General features: G+C 42.2%; 1 protein-coding gene across 3 annotated transcripts in view; it reads right to left on the bottom strand.

The window, feature by feature from the left end:
• Window positions 1-20,667, bottom strand: part of TSHR (thyroid stimulating hormone receptor) — a 155,689-nt gene extending 135,022 nt beyond the window's left edge. For 2 of the 3 annotated variants that reach the window (XM_070514150.1, XM_070514151.1), the window contains exons 1-2: window positions 20,450-20,667; window positions 19,819-20,140 (exon numbers count right to left, since the gene is read on the bottom strand). In XM_070514150.1, the coding sequence (XP_070370251.1) occupies window positions 19,819-19,988 (170 nt within the window). In that variant the 5' untranslated portion in view covers window positions 19,989-20,140; window positions 20,450-20,667. The remainder of the gene's footprint in view (window positions 1-19,818; window positions 20,141-20,449) is intronic. The other variant, XM_014846747.3, reaches the window with a different exon arrangement.
• Between the last annotated feature and the right edge of the window lie 1,102 nt (window positions 20,668-21,769).

The raw sequence follows: 21,769 nt of genomic DNA, 5'->3' as shown, positions 1-21,769 counted from the left end.
TGTAAAGTGCCAAGTTTCTTATAACTAAAAGGAATTCTTCATAAGTACATTAGAACTTCTATTATCACACAGAACTGAATCAGACAGAAACTTAATAGATTCCTTCATGCTTCGTTGAGCACATTTCAGAGCTTCTGGCTTTGTTGTTTTAGATTCCAAGGATTGAGGATGGTTGTGAAATGGCAACTTGGTTATGCTACATAAGAAGGCCAGCCAAGCATTAAATAGGGGCATCTGGAGAGTTTGGAAATACTAACAGGCTTTTCAGCCAAACTCTGACACAGAACAGACAAATCTGTCTTACAGATTTATGGACCCTTTTGGGACAGGGACCCCCCCAGTTAGAAATTCAGTCACTTTACCCTACTAACAGTAACTTCCCAGGGATGAATACCTCTGGAAGAAGATAAGAAATCTTGAAAATCTTTAAAATGTTTCTTTTGCACAGTGGACAAGTGTTTGCTCTTCTTAGTAAAGCTGTACAACCCTTAAGCCAAACAGCTGCTGAATGGTCCCTGCATGGAAGCGTGCCCTCTCCAAATTGATATAATACCCACACTGAGGGTTAAATCAGGCCAGCTCTCCCAGGCTCTGAGACCCATAACTGCATTAGTGATAATAGTTAACCTGTGATCAAGGCTTTATTCTGGTTTACCAGGTATTTCACATACCCACTACTAGCATTACCTCACGTGATCCTCATAACCACTCCACGATGTGGCTGGAGCAGATCTTACTAGTTTATTCATTCTGCGGGTTGAGCAAATAGAGTCTCTTACACAGCGAATTAGTGGAGAGCTAGAATTTGACCACATATCTTCTGCCTCCAAGTCCAGAGTGGGTTGGGAAGAAATAGCTGACAAGTAAGCTCCCATAAACATAAGGGGAAGAATAATCTACTTTTCTCACTTAACTTTCTTTTTTTATTCTTTGGAAATTTTCTTTCCCAGCATATGGGTTAAGTTTTTTAATGGAGATATAAAATAAGATAGAGAAGCCAATATGATTATAAGAAACACTATTACAAATGGAATACTGTTTGAGTTGTTCTGCAGCTTCCCTGTAACAGAGAAAGCCCTTTGTATGAGTTTTGGCTCTTAAAACGGTAAAAAAGTTATGGATAATGGCTCATGCATTCTATTAAGTCTCCTCTTCAGAGAAATGTTAACTAAGATTGCCATGGGATCCAGAGGGATGAGTGCGTGGTATTCCTCAGCCAACTGGCCAGAAACACTCTTCTTCCCAAGATGACTATTCTTAAAACCTTTTAATATGGGAAAGTACTTTCATAGCTCTAAGCCTCTAAGAATAAGTGCGGCCATTTTTGGTGTTCAGATTATTATATCTAGGCTGTAAGGTGTTTAGACACAGAGGGGGGCTCACTCCACTGATGTGTTAGAAATGAACCGGCTTGAAAAGTCCTGAAAGTACACAAAGCTTGACCTGTTTACCTCTGTTTTCCCATTGGGCCGCTTGTCTGATCACCCACACTCTGCCTATCCCTACAACGTGGATGAAACGTGAAAACACTATGCTAAGCAAAAGAAGCCAAGCACAAAGGTCATATGTTGTGTGAGTCCATTTATAGAAAATGTCCAGCATAAGTCAGTCCGTAGAGACAGAAAGCAGATTAGTGGTTGCCAGGGGCTATGGGGAGAGGGGGAATGGGAAATGATTGCTTAATTCATACAGGATCTCCTTTAGAGGCGATGAAAATAGTTTGGAACTAGATAGAGGTGACGGTTGTACAACATTATGAATGTACTAAATACCATTGAATGGTACATTGTGTGAATTTCACATCAATTAAGAGAGAGAGGGAGGGAGGGAGAGGAGGGGAAGGGAGGGGAGGGCAGAGGAGGGGAAAAGAGTCCAGATTTAGGAAGATAGCTACAGAATAGTAGAGAAAGCTTTGTATTTAGAATTAGGAGACCCAAATTTGAATACTCTTACACTTACTGGCTGTGACATAAAAGATAAGACAGATGACATTTCTGGGACTCAGATTCCTCATCTAAAGTAGAATCAAACACCTACCTCAGTTGTGAGTCCTAAGTGAGACATTATATGTGAAAACATATAGCATAGGGTGGACATAGAGTTGACACACAGTACATAATTAAACAGAAGAAAACAACATAGCGGTGGGTTTTTTAGGGCAGCACACAAAACCCATTTAATGTATACTGTAGTCCAAACTGTTATAATGTAATAAAAGTAACTTGGATTAATAATTCGTAAAAGACAAAATCATGGCAATTTTCAGAAATCCAAACACTGAAGAACGAGATGTTTTTGTAATTAGAGTTTCTCCTTAATTTCTCTGGCATCAAGGCATGAATTTAAACCTAAAATTCAATGTTATAGGAAATTTCTCACTCTAGTACTGTGTTTGAACTACATCGAGTTACTATATTTCATCAATTTTAGATACACATTTTTGAAAAAAACTTTAGTATCTCTGAAACCGGGAGTCCATTGATTGAAAGGGAGGCTGGACTCCCCTGAGGAGTTTCTATGAGGCCACCACGAAAATATATGGAAAATGTTCCCCTGATCATTCTTAAAAGGAACCTGTGGCCATTTGCCAGGGTAACTGTCAACTGGTAAAGGGAAATCCCAGGCTTTCTGAGGATGATTGGATTCAAGGTTTGAACTGATGCTGATATTATTGCATCCGAGGATGAATTGCAGATAATAGTGGCAACTTCAAAGACTTGAAAAATGTAAGATGGTGATCCCCTTATATCCTCATTCTGTTCACCTGTCTGCCTCCTCAAAAAAAAAAACAAAAACAAAGCCAACTACCAAAAAAAACTCCAAAGAGATGAAGTGTAGTGGATGACAACAGACTACAGTAAACTTGGCTACTAAGTGGGTCCCATCATTGCTGCTGTGCCAGATATGATATCTTTATTGGAACACATCAACACAGCTTCTAGAACTTTATATGTGATTCTTGATGTGGTGAATGTGTTCTCTTCTTGATCCCTATCAATAGAGAAGATCAAAAGTAGTACACCTTTACATAGAAGGAATAGCGGTACACATTCATTGTTTTGATCCAAGGCAAAACTTGCCAGCTTTATTTCATATTAGAGTCTGTAGGGACAACAAGAGTCTTGGCATCACATACACCATCATACTAGTCTACTACATGATGACATGCTACTTGAACTTGATGGGCAAAAAGTAGAAAGAACTCTGGATATCCTACTAAGGAACCTGAGTGCCAAGAGGTAGATGATAAATCTCCCAAAGTTTCAGGGTTCTCTCCCATTGGTGAAGTGTTTAGTGTAGGGCATTCTAGAACATAGAATCTAAGGTAAAGAATAAGCTGTTGTATCTTGCCATTCCTACCTCCTACAAAGAAGTACAGCACTTTCTGGGTCTCTTTGGTCTTTGGAAGCAAGATATATCACACTTTGGAATATGCTCCAAAACATCTGCCCATTTATTAGATGACTCAGATATGCTGCCAGTTTCAGGTAGGACCTAGAACAAGAGAAGAGTCTATAGCAGATTTGGGCTGAAATACCAGCTACGCTGCCACACAGGCCACATGACCCAGCAGATCTGATGATACTAGAGATAGCCACGGTGAATAAAGATAGTCTGTGGATTTTCTGGAAAGTCCCAATAAATAATTGAAGCTCAGTCCCTAAGGTTTTCGAGCAAGGCTTTACCTTATGAAGGACAGAGCTACTCTTCCTTTGAACAAGAGTTCCTGCCATGCTACTCTGCCCTAATAGAGACTAGCCCTCTTCATGGGACACCAAGTGACCCTAGGACTGCAGCTGCCCATTGTGAACTGGGCATTGTCAGTCCCCCTGAGTTATAAAATAAGTTGAGCACAGTAGCACTTGATTTTATGATGGAAATTTTACATTTTGTATCAAGCAAGTCTAGAAGGGGAAGGTAAATTACATGAACAGGTGGCCTAGACCTCCACTTCACTTGTCTCTCTTGTCCCTCACCTCAGATCTATGGCTTCATGGAGGCCTCCATAGGATCAATTGATGGAAGCCATAGGTTGGTGCCTGCTCTACAGATTGGTGCAATAAGTTAACACTAGACAAAAAATGAACTAGTGCTGCAGTATAGCCCCCCTCAAGGGTGGCCCTGGAGGACAGTGGTGAAGGGAAATCCTCCCTCCCAGTGGGTAGATCTGTGAGCATTACAAGTAATCATTCATTTTGTGCGAAGGGAGAAAAGATGAGGTAAGGATATATGGGGAATACTGAGAAGTGATAAGGAACTTATCTGGTTGGTCACTGGGCAGGAAGAAATAAAAACTGGAAGATAAGACAACAGGAAAGGCTGGAAAAGAGGTATATGAATGGACCTATGGCAGTGAGCATAAATTGTATGGATCTTTATGTCTCAGGTTAATGCCCATCAGAGAGTATCCACCACTGGGGTGACTTTAAACAACCAGGTGGACAGGATGACTAATTGTACAGATGTCAACCAGTGCTGGTGCAATGGACATGAATGAAATGGCCATGGTGACGGGGATGGAAGCCAAGCTTGGGCCCAACATCATGAGTTCATTTGCAACAAATCTAATCAAGATACCACCTCTCTGAATGCCCAACCTACCAGCAGTAGAAACCAATGCTGCACCCTTGATGAGGCAAATTTCCTCCAAGAAAACAGCCAGCCATTTGGTGACACTTTGATCACATTGGACACTTTCCACCCTGTAGAAAGTAGTGATTCATTTAAAAAAACATTATTTTATTGAAGTCATATTGGCTTATAACATTGTGTACACATCAGGTGTACATTATCATATTTCAGTATCTGTATAGACTGCATCGTGCTCACCACCAGTAGTCTAGTTTTTATCCGTCACCATACGTATGTGGCCCTTTACCCCTTTCACCCACCCCCTACCCCCTTCCACTTTGGTAACCACCAATCTGTTCTCCTTATCTATGTGTTTGTTTGTTTGTTTATTTTCCACATTTGAGTGAAATCATATGGTATTTGTCTTTGTCTGACTTCTTTCACTTAGCATAATACTCTCAAGGTCCATCCGTATTGTTGCAAATGGCACAATTTTGTCTTTTTTTATGGCTGAGTAGTGCATTTTTAAAAGAATTGTTACTTTAGATTTGGGTTTGCCTTTCCTGACCCCAGTGCCTCCAGCAGAGCCACTATTCAAGGGCTTATAGAATGCCTGATAGACCAGTGTGAAATCCTACACAATACTGCAACAACCAACTTGTTGCACCACCCTGCAACAACACAACACTCAACCAAGAGACACATTTTATGGCAGAGAAGGTACAACAAAGAGCACATGATCCCCATATCCACTAGTCTTACCATGTACCCCATCATGCAGAAGCAACTTCCTAACAGAATGGTAGAATGACCCATTAAAGGCTCAGCTAAGATACCAACTTGGGGACAAAGTCCTGCAGGCTTGGGCACCTGAACTAATGAAGTATACATACTGAACTAATAGCCAGTATGTGCCACTGTGTTCTACACAGCTGGAATATATCGGTATGAGGATCTAGGGGTGCTGGTAGGATTGGCCCTTGCATTGGCGCTTCTCACCATCATCACAGTGACCTACTTTCAGAATTTGAACTTCCCTGTCTCTATTCCTGCCAGATTAGATGGCCTAGTTCCTGGATGGAAAGATTACTTCCACTAAATCAAACACAGGGGGCCTGACGCTATACTGACCAGGTGGTCATTTGGGCTCCTCCTACCAGTGAATAGGCAAATAAAGGAGTTTCTGTACTGATAGGAATAATAGCACCTTGAGAAGTGAGGGTAGCTGCTACACATTAACAGCAGTGCAGTGTAAGTCTAGAACCTAGGGATTTCACTGAGACATGTTTTGGTTCTTCTGTGGCCAATGATAATGGTGAATGGGAAAATAGGGCAACCACAGCTGATAAGGACAAGGCAACTAAGGGTGTAGAGCCTTAGAGTTGAAAGTCTGGATCCTCCCACAAGGCAATCACCCCAGCCAGTCAAAACATAAGCCAAGAGTGAGAGAAATCTAGAATTGGAGTTGAAGAGAGCTGATGAACTATCAATTACAACCTTGGGATCTGCTGCAACAGGGGAGACAATCTTACTTGACAAACCCTCTTGCATTACATCTTTGTAAATATTGCATCGTAAATGGAGCTCTGTGGCAGATCGGACTTGTATCCCTATCTCTCTCAGGAAAGAAGTAAGGGTATCTTACACAATTGAAGGTCCCATATTTTAGTATGGGAGCTGGATGTAATGGAAAGCTTGGGCAAATCTGAGTAGCACAAAGGGTGAACTACACTGGATACCTCTTATACATCTCTTGAGATCCTCTCAGCCTGTCTCTTCTTCTAGCCATGCTGCAGCCACCAGTTCTGTGTGAGTGCCAACTAGCTTCACCCAGGTGCAACCTAACATGCTGCACCTCAGCTCTGCACCACGCTCCTCTCACCTTCCACGCTGGGGCTCTTCTGTTACCATCTGGGAACTCTGTCATCACCCATGCCCGGGAAGCCAGGAAGGTTGGTGGAGTTAACAGCCTGACCTACAGGGGATATGAATGGATGGATAAAAGTTTCCCTTTCCTTCTTCCCAGAGCAAGGATGCTGAGATGCATATCATCTGAATTCTTAGGCGGGCCCATGGGAACAGCAACCATTGGCCTCCAGCAGTAGTAAACTCTCCCTCCCTCCCTCCTTCACCTCCCCATCCCATCCTTCTTCTCCCTGGAATCTCACTCCCCAGTAAGAATTCTCACACAGGCTCTGTTTCCTGGAGAATCCAGGCTAAGACATCATCAACTCCTCTCTTTCACTCAGACCCCACACAATCTGTTAGGAAATCCTGTTGGTTTTGCCTTCAACATAAATCCAGGGTTTAGCCATTTCTCACCATCTTCCCTGATATTAAGCTGGTTCAAGCCATCATCATCCCTCATCTAACAAACACAGTAGCCAGGGTGACCTCATAAAATGAAAAACAGTTCATGCATTTTTTCTTTTTTGGTTCAAAATCCTTAATAGCTTCTTATCTCATTCAGAAAATAGGTATATATATAAATGTCTTATAATGATCAACAAAGTATAACATGATCTGTCCCCCTATAACTGCTCTGATCTCATTTCCTCCAACCCTCTCTGCTCCAGCCACATTTCTATTCTTATTACTTCTTAAACATAGGATGCATGTTCCACCCATTTTGCCCCTGACTCTGGCTCCTTGCGTTTATTCAGAATTTTTTGCCCCCAGATATCAGCCTGATTTCGTTTTTTTTTTTTAGCTCCTTCAGGTCTTTATTCAAATGTCACCTTAGGGAGGCCTTCTCTGACCATTTAAAATTCAACTTCCTGGGGCCAGCCGGTGGCATAGTGGTTAAGTTCGCCTGCTCTGCTTTGGGGGCCCAGGGTTTGAGGGTTGAGATGCCCAGTGAGGACCTACAAAACGCTCATCAAGCCGTGGTGTGGCGGTGGCATCCCACATACAAAAAGTAGAGGAAGATTGGCACAGATGTTAGCTCAGGGACAATTTTTCTCAGGCAGAAAGAGGAAGATTGGTAACAGAAGTTAGCTCAGGGCCAGTCTTCCTCACCAAAAACAAAACAAAACAAAAACTGGCATTCCTTCTCCATCTCCCTTCCTTGATTTTTCTCTGTTATACCGATCACTAGCTGACATTCTATGCGTTTTACTTATTTATTTATTTTTGGCTATTTGCCCCTGTTGGAATGTAAGATCAAGGAGGTCATTTATCATCTATTTCCAGTGCCTAGAATAGTATTAGCATGTAATAGGTGATCAATAAATATTTATTGCAAAAAGAAGGAAGAAGGGAAGGAAAGAAGAAAAACTACAATAAAATGTCACCTATCCAGAGGTAAGATTTCTGGTTATCTCACATCTTTGGACCATGGCCATGAACTCAGAAATAATTGAAAATGGTGTTGAACAGTCACAAAGCCCACCAAAGGAGAGCTCCTCCTTTATGCCCTCCCTTTAGATCCTATTTATTCTCATGTTCAGATCCTTTCCCCAAAGTTAGCCTTCTAGTCTCCCAGCTCACAAAAGATTGAAATAACAAAACATAAATTGACAGTACCTGGCAATAGGAAGAGACAATTTCAGTCCCCTCTCTAGAGGTGAGTACGGTAACACCCGAGTGTGGGTTCAACTTAAGCTAATGCCTACAAAATGTAAGCCAAAAGCTTCATGTGTCATATAAACACAGAGATCATGTTTTTGAAAGAAAAATTGGGACAGAGGGAGCTCTTTCCAGGTGCAAAAGGGGTGTGGGAAGTTTAGTTAAGATAATGATGAAATATTTGAGTTTCTGGAATATTCTGAGGGGAAAATATTTTAAATCAGGCTGTACCAGAAAAATCAAGGGCATATTTACATGTCACTACATGTAAGAGGACATTTATAAGATGCCTTAAAAATCACAGATGCCTGCTTTGCAATTTTAAGAAAAGAATTTATTTTGCAAATTTCTAGAACACCCTAAATTTTCTTAAGGATTCCTACAGAAATGAAGCAAAGTAAGTAGAGTATGACATCTAAATGGAATCTTTTAAAATCTAATTTGCACCTTTGAAGAAATGGGACCATTTTGACCATACTTCAACTATTTTTTTAATTACAGTAATGAAAGGCAGAAGAGTAAGTAACCACACTGACCAGCTTTAGTGAAAACGAAAACAGGGTGGGTGTGAAGGACTTCATGTCAGATGTGAGGCATTAGACACTTGTAAAATCTGTTTCAGAAAACTATTGACTTGGAGAAAAGCCACACTTAGTGAACTTCTAGAAAAGCCTGTTCAAGGGACAGACTAAATGTAAGGCTGTAGCAATGCATTCAGGTAAAAAATTATCACACTCAAAGGTCAGGAAGTTTTACTTATTTTTTAAATGTATGTTCCGGTATTCTTTGTAATAAAGTAAAAGGACTGAGTCATAGTAATACCAAATGCACACGTGTCACACAAAAATGCCAAATTATTCCAAAATAGAATTTAACTTTTTGAGGGGGTCAAGGACACCCTTGAAACCTGAGGAAAGTTACAGACTCTCTCTATACAGATGAGTAGTGCACTGATGTACTTCATTTGCATACAAACATTCACTTCATCACAGATTCCCAGGAGGACAGCCACGAGCCCCTAGGAAGCCCGTGAATCTCTGGTCAATAAATCTTAATCCAAAGGATAATGAATGTACTTTGAACAACAAGGAAATCTTAAAATAATCAAATAGATCAATTCAAGTTAACAATTTCTCAGCTGGAGGGAAAAAAAAACACATTTCAATTAATTGACAAATCCAGATAAAATTCACTCTTTTAGCTACACATTTTAAGGATTGTGAATTCATTTTCTGTGTCTACTACTTTATCAGAGCCAATATAAGAAAATAGACCCAGGATAGCCAGGGTTTGTTCACACAGGTGAAATAACTAGATATTCTGGATGCAGGTGTCTGAGAATGGGCCTGAATGGGCTTGTCCTCTGCAGAGCTGGCCCGATTGCTGGGGCTGGGCTCTGAGGCACACACAGCACTGCCTCATAAAATACTTCTTCACTGGCCTCCTTCAGCACCCGCCATTCTATGCACCAAGTCACTTCCTTGGGTCCAGTTACTGAGACCTTCAAATACAGAGTTGTATTATCCTGAAAGTACAAGGAAATAACTCTGGGAAGGTATACATGATGCCATAGGAAAATCAGTTACACGATGGAAAAGAATTCAAAATTGTCAGTAATTCTTTGGAAGTTAAATTAAAAAAATAAATAAATAAAACCAAAGACTCCAAAGGAATGTCCTGCTTGCTCTGGATTGCTTCTGGTGTCCCAGATATCCAGGGGGAACCTCTTCCACTTTCCTCTTGCTGAGGAGTCCTCCATTCGGAAAGCTTAGGAAGCAGTGGTGAGCTTCATTTCTTGGAGGGGGCTGTTCAAAGGAGGGTCTTTAACATGTTTTAGTAATGTGAACATAGGCTCAGACAGGTGGTGGGAGATGCGAAACTCCATCTATGTCATTTCAGTGTCTGAAAAACTAGTGTCCCAGATAGCCAGGAGAAACATGAAACAAAAGTGGAATTTTATCTACGGTAACAGGGCAATAAAACTCAAGGACTCTGGGGAGCCAGCCCTGCGGCTGAGTGGTTAAAGTTCCACATGCTCTGATTTGGCAGCCTGGGTTCATGGGTTTGGATCCTGGACACAGACCTACTCCACTCATCAGCCACGCTGTGGCGGCAACTCTCATACAAAGTAGAGGAAGATTGGCACAGATGTTAGCTTAGGGCTAATCTTCCTCAAGCAAAAAAAAAAAAAAAAAAAAAAGAGGATGATTGTCAATGGATGTTAGCTCAGGGCAAATCTTCCTCACCAAAAAAGCCCTTAAGGACTTTGAAAAAGAATTATAAAATGGTATGAAGAACCCAATAGAATGACATTAAAGTGCCTCTGGAGACATTCATTCATGCGTTCACTTACTAAACAAATATTTATTGACTATGGATTATATGCCAGACTCTTTCTGGGCACCAGGGATACATAACTGAACAAAACAGACAAACAACAGCAATGACAAAACAAAACAAAATCCTTGACCTTGTCGAGATTACGTTCTTGTGGGGAGAGACATTAATAAGAAACATAAAAGCAAGCAAATTATATAGTATATTAGAAGGTGATAAGTGCTAAGGATTAATTCTGTTTTTTTTAAAGCAAGGATGTTACATTTTAAACAGAGTGATTAGGAAAGCCTTATTGAGAAGGTGACATTTGAGAAAAACTTGAAGAAGGTGAGAGGATTAACCATGGAGATATCTGGGCCAATAATGTTCGACACGCAAGGAAGAACCTAATGAGTGAAGCCTGACAGTGTGAGGAACAGCAAGGAGGCTAAGGCAGTGAAAGCTGAATTATGAATGAGAGGAATAAGCAATAGAATTGGAAAAATAAACAAGGTCTGAGTCAGGTAGGGCCTTTTGGGCCACTGTCAAGAATTTGGTTTTTATCTTGAGGCAACTTGGAAGCCTGTTGGAAGGTTCCAAGTAGAGAAGGGACCTATATTTTGGAGGATCTCTCTGGCTGCTGTGTGAAGAATAGACTGTGGAGGGAAAGGGTGGAAACAGGAGACTGGTTATGAGACTCCTGCAATAAGCCAGATGGGAAGACACGAAGGATCTTAAGAGAGCCAAAGAAACACAAAATTCAGCTGAAGCAGCAAAGGAAGTTCGCCACCATCTATGTGGGAGTTGCAGATTTTGAGGCTGTGGGGGATCGGAATTTGCCACCCCAAAATGTGTCTCTTTGGCTTGATAATATTTAAGAAAAAAAGACTCAGAAAGAAACTTTGACCTTCCCTGGTAACTGCCTAAAAGAATTTAAGATAGAAGGCCTGTCCTAGGAAGGAGCTGTCACCATGTACAACTCTAGGTGTCGTAGACAGGAAGGCACCTGGCAAGGCCCATTTTTATCAAAGTTCTCTCTGGGGTCTCGTTGCCTACTGACGGCCCAGCAAACATTTGCTTACCAAACGTTTACTTTTCCATTTCCATGTGAATTGTCTTCCTCCCCTTTGAAGTCTCAAACCACTACCCCCAACATCTTCCTTTGTCTTTAGCTGAAGATGGTATCTAAGGTGGTGGCTTCATCCATTTTGGCAAGTTACTCAGTTTTCCTGGGTTTCTCCCATATACACACGTTATTAAATGTGTTTGATTTTCTCCTGTTATTCTGTCTCACGTCAATTTCACTCTTAGAGCAGCCAGAAGAACCTCTAGGATGGAGGAATAGTTCTTCCTCCCCCATGAGGCAGTACTGAGAGTCCAATCCCTTTTTGAGTTATTGACTCCCAGTTATGGTGACAATAAACAAGGCTCAGAACGTCCCAGCTTGTCCCATGGGCCTCTGGACTTTATGGTCTATCAGTAAGATCTATTAGTAATTTATCCTCCAAACTGGGACACCTTTGAAAATGAAAGGAGTGCTATTAATTACACCCGGACAACAGGTGTAAGAGGAGGTTCCACTTACATAAGGCAACCTTAACTATGACGAACCCAGGAAGCCAGTGGATGGCTCCATAGAGAACCTGAATTCAGTATAGGGGGAAGACCAGCTTGCTTAGTGAATAAACGTCTTTTAGCTTGGGGAAATTTAGAAGTAAGAATAGAAATGAGAATCTAAATCAGACCCATAGTGTTAATATGTTTGTGCTGAGTTTAAGAATATGTATTTGGGGGCTGGCCCCGTGGCCGAGCGGTTAAGTTCGCGCACTCCGCTGCAGGCGGCCCAGTGTTTCGTTGGTTCGAATCTTGGGCGCGGACACGACACTGCTCATCAAACCACGCTGAGGCAGCGTCCCACATGCCACAACTAGAAGGACCCACAGCAAAGAATATACAACTACGTACCGGGGGGCTTTGGGGAGAAAAAGGAAAAAATAAAATCTTAAAAAAAAAAAAAAAGAATATGTATTTGGTATTTTGAGTATTTTTATATGTCCATTAGTATAGTCACTTCAATATTCCTGATCTATAAATGTATCTGTTCTATGGATTCTCCTTTAAATTGATTGTAACACTTTACCAGTTTCCTTATTATAGTGAATTGAGTAGTGTCCCCAACAAAATTCACCTCCACTTGGACCTCAGAATGTGACCTTATTTGGAAATAGGGTCTTTGTAGATGTAATTAGTTAAGCAGAGGTCATGCTGGATTAGGGTGGGTCCTAAATCCAATGACTGGTGTCCTTTCAAGAAGAGGGGAGAACACACAGAGACGTAGATACACAGAGAAGAAGGCCATGTGGATAAAGAGACAGAGACTGGAGAGATGCAGCTATAAGCCAAGAAACATGACGATTGCCAGCAGCGACCAGAAGCAAGGAAGCGGCAAGGAAGGATTATTCCCTGGGGCCTGCAGAGGGAGCAGGGCCTTGTCAACACCTTGATGTTGGACTTTTAGCTTCCAAAACTGTGAGAGAATGAATTTCTGTCATTCTAAGGCACCCCATTTGTGGTACTCTTTATGGCAGTTTTAGGAAACTAATACACTTAGAGTTAAATAAAATCTTTAATGTGTTCAACTGATAGCTGTAGGAGAGTCATGATTTTACTGTTCTTCAAAAATTATCCTTTAAGAGCATTAACTCATTCACACCTTCCAGGAATCCAATGAGGCAGGTACTAATATTATCCTTATTTTATAGGCGAAGAAACTGAGTTACGGAGCAATTAGGCAATGTTCTTGACAGGGTGGAGGATAAGCTGCCCCCAAATATGGCACCTTGGCATAGTGCATATTCTGAGCTGAAGGAATTTGAGAAATGCCGTGTGCAGGGAGGACCCTGACCTTCCCCTGATGCAGGTCAGAAGACCTCATGTGAGAGGTGCCCTCCCTGTATCTGAAGGCAGGAGCACCCTTATCTCTGAAGACAAAGGGAAGACAAGAGGAGTCTGAACAAACAGAACCCCATATACTACACTTGGCTCATATGCTTTTTTGTCCTATCACATTGTTCCAGGACTTTCCACTTTCTTCAAACCTAGCATAAAAACACTCAGGTTAATTGTTTCTTTGGGTCTTCATTCCTTATGCAGGCTCAAGGGTCATGTAAAACTCATATTAAATAAATTTGTTTGCTTTTGTCTTGTTAATCTCTCTTTTGCTACAGGAGCTCCAGCCAAGAACTTAGAAGGGTAGAAGCAAAAATATTTTTTCCTTCTCTTCATTCCCCAAAGTATTCCTAGGAAATGATAGGGCAGGGCATTCAACCCAGATGACCTCACTCCAGAGAGTGTGGTCCTAGCCACTTTACTCTCCTGCCCCTGTAAAGAGCATGGAGATGTTTAAAAATTTAGGATTCCAGGTACTTATAAAGTTTAACTTAATAGATTTTCTGGAATTTTCTAAGTATTTGGTAAGTTCTGTCAAACATTCAAGTGCTTTAAAAGAAAATACATTAAATTTGTCTTCAGACTATTTATTATTTTATTAAATTACTTATTAAAATATTATTAAATTTGGGGCTGGTCCAGCAGTGCAGTGGCTAAGTTCATGAGCTCTGCTTCAGCGGCCCAGGGTTCAGATCCGGGTGTGGACCTACACATCACTTGTGAAGTCATGCTGTGGTGGCATCCCATATACAAAGTAGAGGAAGATTGGCACAGATGTTAGCTCCAGGCCAATCTTCCTCACAAGAAAAAAAAATTATTAAGTTATAAAATATTCCTTAAAGTGATTGTTACAATTACTTAGATTTACAAGTAAAATAATAAATATATGGGGGGGGAAAGAACTAGGTTTTCTATTTATGACTTTTTCTTTCTTTTTTTTTTGGTGAGGAAGATTGGCCCTGAGCTAACATCTGCCAGTCATCTTCTATCTTGTATGTGGGACGCCACCACAGCATGACTTGATGAGCAGTGTGTAGGTCAGTGCCTGGGATCCAAACCTGTGAACCCCAGGCCACCAAAGTGGAGTGCATGAACTTAACCACTATGCCACTGGGCTAGCCCCAATTTATGATTTTAATGAATAAAATATTTGTTTTTAAAACCAATTACCCCCAATAAGTCTTTTTTTGTGCACAAAAGCTGCCCCCACGGACATCAGAATTCACCTTCACATGTACTGTGTTACAAAGAAGGTAGTAACGTATTTTGTTGCCATCAATATCTTTGTCCCAAGTAAAACAAACCCCTTCACTTTTCAGATTAGAATACTTCAAAGCTCTTCAAATGAGCAGTTCCATCCCCCAGACCACAGCTTCCCCACCCTCCACCCCCACCCCTGCACCTCTTTATGCCCCACTCCTACCGGTTCAGGATGTGGTTCAAGCCTTCCCTGAACCCCAGTTTCAGTCAGTCCCCCCCATGCCCACCAAGTACACTCTCAGCACACTTACACAGTTATATGTTTATGTGGTCATTTGATTAATATTCAGCCTCCACGCTAGACTGTAAGATCCCTGAGGACAGAGACATGTTAGTGTTATTCTCCACCAAATCCAGAGCTTAGCCCAGTGTCTGGAATATGGCCAGAGCTTAATAAACATTTGCAGAAGGAAGGAAGTGATGAGCAATGTTGAGGACATACAGTCCCTCTTTGGGGGAAAATTCCGCAATGTGTGTCATATCAGAAGGACCCAGTTCTGCATCTCTCACTACAGACACCATAAGTGGGAGAGGGGGATCTCCTCCCTCTGACCCCCTCCACCAGCAGCTGGGACACAGCAGGTAACCCATGCCGGACAGAGGCTCCCACATAGTATATCACTTTCTGGCTAGTGGTTTAAAGAGGCAGAGACAGCTGAGAAATTATTGATGGAAGCACACAGACAGTCCAACAGCTACAGAACTGGGTGCCCAGCACCACGGATGTGCAGTGGCTGTCGTTACAGTGTTGTCCATGGAGTTGTTCCAACCAGATGGTTGGCTGTGGCTCCAACTCCCTGCCTGCTCTGGGCCCTGGCTTATTTTCAAAGCTGGGTTCTACAAGGATTCTGTAGATTACATGCTATCCTTTCAGAATATTTCTTTCCTCCCTAAGCTAGACAGAGTGGGCTTTCTGTTACTTACCATCAAAAATCTTAACTGATACACATACACACACATACACGCACACACACAGAATAAAGGAAAATAAATCATGGAGCCTGGAAGCATGAAGCAAAGCCACCTTTATAAGACGCAAAGATTGGGCTGTGTTTGGGCAACATGTGAGGGCTAAAGCAGAAGGCTTCTCTTTAGGGTGGGAACCAAATGTTATTCAGGTTATGACCACTGATTGTGACTAAAACAATTGTGAAATCTGGATTTATTCCACATTTCCCTAAGTGTGAAAAACAAGTATGACTTGGAGATATATGAGATTATTCAAGGTAGAATGCCCACATGGCATTACATAATACTGAATCACACAGTGAGAAAGTGATTCCCTTTTCCATTGTCTTTCAATCCTTCCGATGCCACCAAGGACACCGTGTTGGACTGGTATCTCTTTAATATTTCTTGAACACTTATTATTCTTCCTTCTTAACAAACAGAAGGTGGCCTCAGGCTCAGAGCAGTCAGAGACAATACTCTTGAGCAGAATATAATTACATTTGTGTTTTCACTGTATTTAGTTTTTCTGGGTACCTTCTCTTTATAGCAAGTCGTGCTAATTTTCCATTTATAGCTGCGATATAAGCTTTCTATATAAATTTCTTTCAGTTAAAGAAGTGAGTCAACTTAAAGACACTGAGTGAATAATAGCACAGGTGGAACACAGATATGGCAAAAATCCTGAAGATGCTGAGTGATTGCCTTCAGTTTGGAAAACACTGGGATAGTTCAATTAGAGCCACAGATGCAGAATGCAAATGACTAACACTGAAGCAAACTCCAGAACTCGAAAACTATAAGAGCCACAACAACTCCTTCAGAAACATTTCTGAAGACACACAAGTGTGTGAAGGACAAACCTTTACTCCACTGAAGCCCTAAACGCCATTCGGCATAGGGTGGAGGGAGTGGAGGTGGCGACTGTCACCATCATGAAATTAACAGCAGGTAGGTGAAAAGGACAAGGCAAGGTAAGGCAGCACTTTTTTGAGGAAGAATCCACATGAATCTAGCACAGCTGTCAAACCCCACCCACCTCCTAATTCAGAGAAGGGATGGTCCTCTCATGCAGGGAGGTGGCAAATGGCAACTTTCTGAGTGACAGTGATAGGTCAATCTCGCTATCTTTGCTTTTGAGGTAATATGATTTATAACTATATGCCAAAATTTAAAGTTTTAATTTTATGCTGCTTGCTTCATTTAATTTCTCTTAGATCAGTAATTCTCAATTGGGAGGAGCAATTTTTTTCAAACTACATGTATATCAAAGATTCTAGAATGTTCCACTGGGGAATAGGGCTACCAGCTCTCTTTTATTTCCCACCTAGTTACAACCACTATTATAATGAGAGTGTATCAGACGCCTTTGAAAACAGGGAAAGTGGAGAAAAAGATTCAGAACCACTGCTTCAGTGAGAGCCACAAACAGTATAACTCTCCCACCCATCTACCAGGTTATGTGAAGTTATATGATAGTGAAGAAAGAGGCCATCTGTTTACCTTTCAGCACCACAACATATGGATAGAAGATAATGCTTAGGAAGAATTGCTCTCAGCACCATAAGAATTTGTAAAACAGCTAGGCAGTGGTTACACAGCATCTAGATTCAGCAAGGAGATTACCACCCAGAACAAGTTTTTAATGACAAAGGTCTGGCTTGTTTCAGCAGGGAATGCCTTCTATAACCTAGATATAGTCTTTCTTTTCCTCCCTCCCTCCCATCCTCTTTTTCTTCCTCTCCTCCTTCTTTTTGCCCTTCTTTCCTTTTCCCCTTAGCCTCCTATTTTCTAAATTCTTGCAAGGTTATCTGTGGCTTGTTGGACACCACTAGTTTTTAACCTTCTTTCTCCAAAGCCTCAGGACCATACTGGGAAAAGGCTGAGAGGGTGAGACCCACTTTCATCTGAGAACAGCTCTGTGGTATTTCAAATCCTGGCACCACCACTTACAAGCTGTGTGACATTGAGCAAATTGCTTTGTTTTTGTTGTGCCTCACTTTCCTCATAAATAGGATTCAATGGGTTGGGTTCATGTAAAGTGCTGAGAACAGGAATAAGCACAATATAATCGTTAGCTTTACTTAGTTGACTTCTCTCGTAAGTTTACCTTCGACAAAAGAGTTCTACTGCCCCCTGCCCCCATTGTTTTCAAGGTCAGATTCTCCTTGCCACTGTCCATATCCCGTTCTTACTGTTTGTGATCCAGCAGATTCCCTCAGACTATTCTCATTAGCATCATAGACATCAGAAAGCACCTAATTGAACCCTCTCTTTCAACCAGAAGGAAACTTGGGTCCTCTCTCCCAAATAAATTATCTCCTAGTCAATGAGAAAGAGATGAAGAGAATGCAGGTTTCCTGACTCCTACTCCATTGCTCTTTCTCCAACATTACCCTTTCTCCTCAACATTTGGTGGAATTATAAACAGGATAACTCCAAGTTCTCTTCTATTGTCAGAGCCACATTTCTCATCAATCAATCTTGAAATTCTGCCACCTTTTAAGAAGTCTCAGAAGAAGTAATATCTCTGGCCTTCTTTCTCCCCAACACACAGTGGACAATCTGAGACTAGGATATTTTTTTGTTCACTCATCCACCTAACAAGCCTTTTATTTGAGCACTGAAGTAGTTCCAGGCCCTGAGTTGTGTGTGAGGAATTCAGGGTTGAATGACAGGGTCCCTGTGTTAGAGAAGTTCATGTCCTACTTGGGTCGGCATGTAAGGAAATAACAAATTACAGAAAATTATGCAGTATGTAAGGACTAGGATAGCGTTCATGCACAGAATGTTGGTGGGGGGGAGGTAGCTCACCAGCCTAGGGGTCATGGGTCAAGAGAAGCTTCTTGAAGGAATTGACTCTTAATCTGGATCTTGGAGTAGCGTTAGCCAGATGAAGAAAGGCGGAAAGCTGCTTTAGGCAGAGAGGATAGAATGTGGGAGGGAAGGCAAAGGCAGTGGTGAGAGCAAAGAACTTTGGGGAAAGTGCCAGAAATTCTGTTCAGTAGGAGTGGAAATCAGATTAGGAACCATGAGGTTCTACAGAAAGACTGGGCTAGGTCTTAAAGGATCTTGTAGGTTGTAAAAAGGGTTTTACCCCGGAGGCCACAAGGAGTCAATGCAGGGGTTTAACTAAGAGGACAAGAGCATATTTTATTCTTTGGTGGCAGCATGGAAAATGGAGCAGTATTTGGATGTACTAATTCATCCTGGTGAGATAAGAAACTGAGGTATCTCAGAGCAGAAACACACACCTATGCTGAATGAAACGTTCATCATCTACTGTTAAACGGCCCTATAAGCTAAATTCTTGAGAGACTCTTGAAGTACAGCTTCACCACTGCTTTTCATTTATCTACATTCTCCTTAATAACCTGCACTTTCTTACCTTAACTGGGTTTACCGAGCCAAGATTGTTTTACTATTCTGTATTTCTGTTCTATTTTTAACCACTCAAGAAAGCTTTTTCCCCTTAGTCTTGTCTTCAATGATCTTTTCATTGATTTAAACGTCTGCTAGGGAACAGACATACGTAAAACTTATTTAACATCAAGTTCCTAATTTGGCAACATTTAACATGCAGATAAAAAGTGTATTTTACAAAATTTCATCTCTTCATACCTCTACCACGCCTATCCCAAAGGAGATTTCTGGAGGCACTATGTCGGTGTGCAGTTCACATTTGAGAAAGTAACGCAGGTGCTTCCTACAAAGTTACCTTCATACAGGGTATATTTTAAAAAGAGCCCCAATCAAATTTTTGTCAACTATTTGTTGAATCAGCAGACCAGCAAAGATAATTTCCCATCTAGAGAGACTGAAAGGAGAAATAATTTTTTTTTTTGCAATTTTTCATTACCCAAGATACGATCAGAAAGGTCAACTCTTGAGTTGCCATTAGTCTTAGTAATATCTGAAGTAAAACTAAGATTCAGCCAGGGCTAGGAGAAGGCAAAGCGCTCTTTAGCAAGAACAATTCTCACTTTCATCTTGTACCAAAGTTTTGTTACCTTTTCGTGTGTTATGAATAACTAGAGTGTCAGCAGTCCCAAGTTTGGGCAACTGAGTCTTTACTCATTACACACACACACACACACACACACTCACCCCTTTGGCCTATTCTTAAGCTCTTTTTGTGCACTTCTGTCCACCTTTCCAGCTGCCCTTGGCCTCTGGGTCTTACCCACTCCTCTCCCAGGTACTCACAGAGTCTGCGTACTGGGCGGTAGGCTGGGGATGTGGTGGATATCCTTGCAGGTGACTCTGAAGTCGTCTTCCTGGCGGCACTCGCAGGGGGGAGACGGACACCCTTTTCCCCCCAGGCTCCTGGGCAAGGCGAGAAGCAGCACCAACTGCAGCAGGGGTGTCGGCCTCATTTTCCACGGCTCCCCAAGGCTATTTCTCCATCCTCCACTCTGGTCTCGTTCTCAGCCCTCTGCGCCTCAGCTTCCTCCAGGCTTTAGGAGAGAGGGAGGGGTGAGAAGAGGGAGGACTTGATGGGGTTGTGACTTCAGCACCAGAGAGGAGGCTGGAGAGGGGAAAGAAGAGGCTCTTAAGTGTTCCGTTTCCCTAGGCAACCCTCCACCCAAACAAGTCTACTTGCTTCGCTTTTCTTGCCCTGAGCTACCCAGCCCGCTCCGTCTGTTCCCAGACACCTAACACCAGTCCGGGCTGTCCCCTCTGCTTTCCAACCTGCCCCACGCGTTCCTCCCATTAGCTCTCTCCAAAGCCTAGTTCAGACACCCTTTCCTTTCCTTGTCTCTAAAGCCAGTGGGGCCACTTTTTCCCCTGGGTAGCCGCCTAAAAGCGCTGCCTGTCGGGATCCACCGACACGCACTCTATCCGGAGCAAGTCCCCGTGGAATGGACCGTCCCCGACTGGACGGGGATCTAGCAGAACTTCAGCTCTTCCTGGCCTAAGACGCCTCTGCCGAGCGTCGGAGGCGGGCACACATCTCTGGCCAGCCCAAGGTGCGGCTGCAGCCGGGGCGCGACAACGCTGGCGGATCCTCGCGGCTGCCCAACTTCGGCGCAAACCGGGACCGCTCGGCGCTAGCGGCCGCACTCGCGCAGACATCGCGGTAGGGAGTCGCCTGGCGGCGTCCGGCTCCCACTGCAACGGGCGGACTCGGAGGTCAGGGACTGGGCTCTGGGGCCATCTGCTGTGCAGAACCGGGAACGGCACAAGCAGTACTGGTGCCCTGAATGGAACTCTTGAATCCAGCTTTGCGACACGGATTTGAAGCCAGCCTGTAAATTCTGGTCTGCCCCGGAATTTTATTGAGCCATATGCCCCCCCCAGAAGATGGGAAGAAAAAGAATACTTAAGTGGCACACTATCATCTACTCATTGTTCTTCAGACAGTAGCCAAAAAGAAAATTTTAGATACAACTCAGTACCAATTTTCCTCTTAATAGTCTTCAATTGGTTACTAATTCTTCTTAGGGTAAAAGGAATATCAACCCCTCAGATACTGTATTATTCCGTTTATGTGAACTTCTGGGAGAGAGGAAAAAGCTCTGATGATGGAAATCAGAATAATGGTTAGAGATTGACTAGAAAAAGACAGGAGAGAACTCACAGGCATTGTGGAAATGTTCTATATCTTAATTAGGCTGGTGGTTAAGTGGATGTATACGTTTGTTAAAGCTGATTGAACCTCACACTTAAAATATGTATATTTCAATGTCTATAGCAGCTTTATTCATAAGCATCAAAACCTGGAAACCACCCAAATGTCTTTCAACTAGGTAATGGATAAACAAAGTGTGGTACATCCACACAATGGAATACTATTCTGCAACTAAAAAAAGAAGAAATTTCAAAAAGAAAATTGTATGTAAATTCTTTAGCCTGACCGATAGGGGCTGATAAACTTATTCTGTAAAAAACAACATAGTAAATATTTTAGACTTTGCAGGCCACAAATGATCTTGGTCATATCTGCTCTTTCTTTTTTAGAAGGCTTGTAGGCTTTCTACAAATGTAAAAGCCATTCTAGCTTGTAGGCTATACCAAAACAGGCCTTGGGCAAGATTTGACCCGGAAACCAATATTTGCTGATCTCTGTCTTTCAAGATTCGGCTCTTACCATTACTGTGCTGGACCTGGAACAAGACCAATTTATGATCACCTCTGGACTTTGCTGTTGCTGAAA

The sequence above is a fragment of the Equus asinus genome, chromosome 7 (genome assembly GCF_041296235.1).
Source record: "Equus asinus isolate D_3611 breed Donkey chromosome 7, EquAss-T2T_v2, whole genome shotgun sequence".
Lineage (NCBI taxonomy): Eukaryota > Metazoa > Chordata > Mammalia > Perissodactyla > Equidae > Equus > Equus asinus.
The sequence above is the reverse complement of the archived record's forward strand: the minus strand, read 5'-3'. Positions and strand labels throughout refer to the sequence as shown.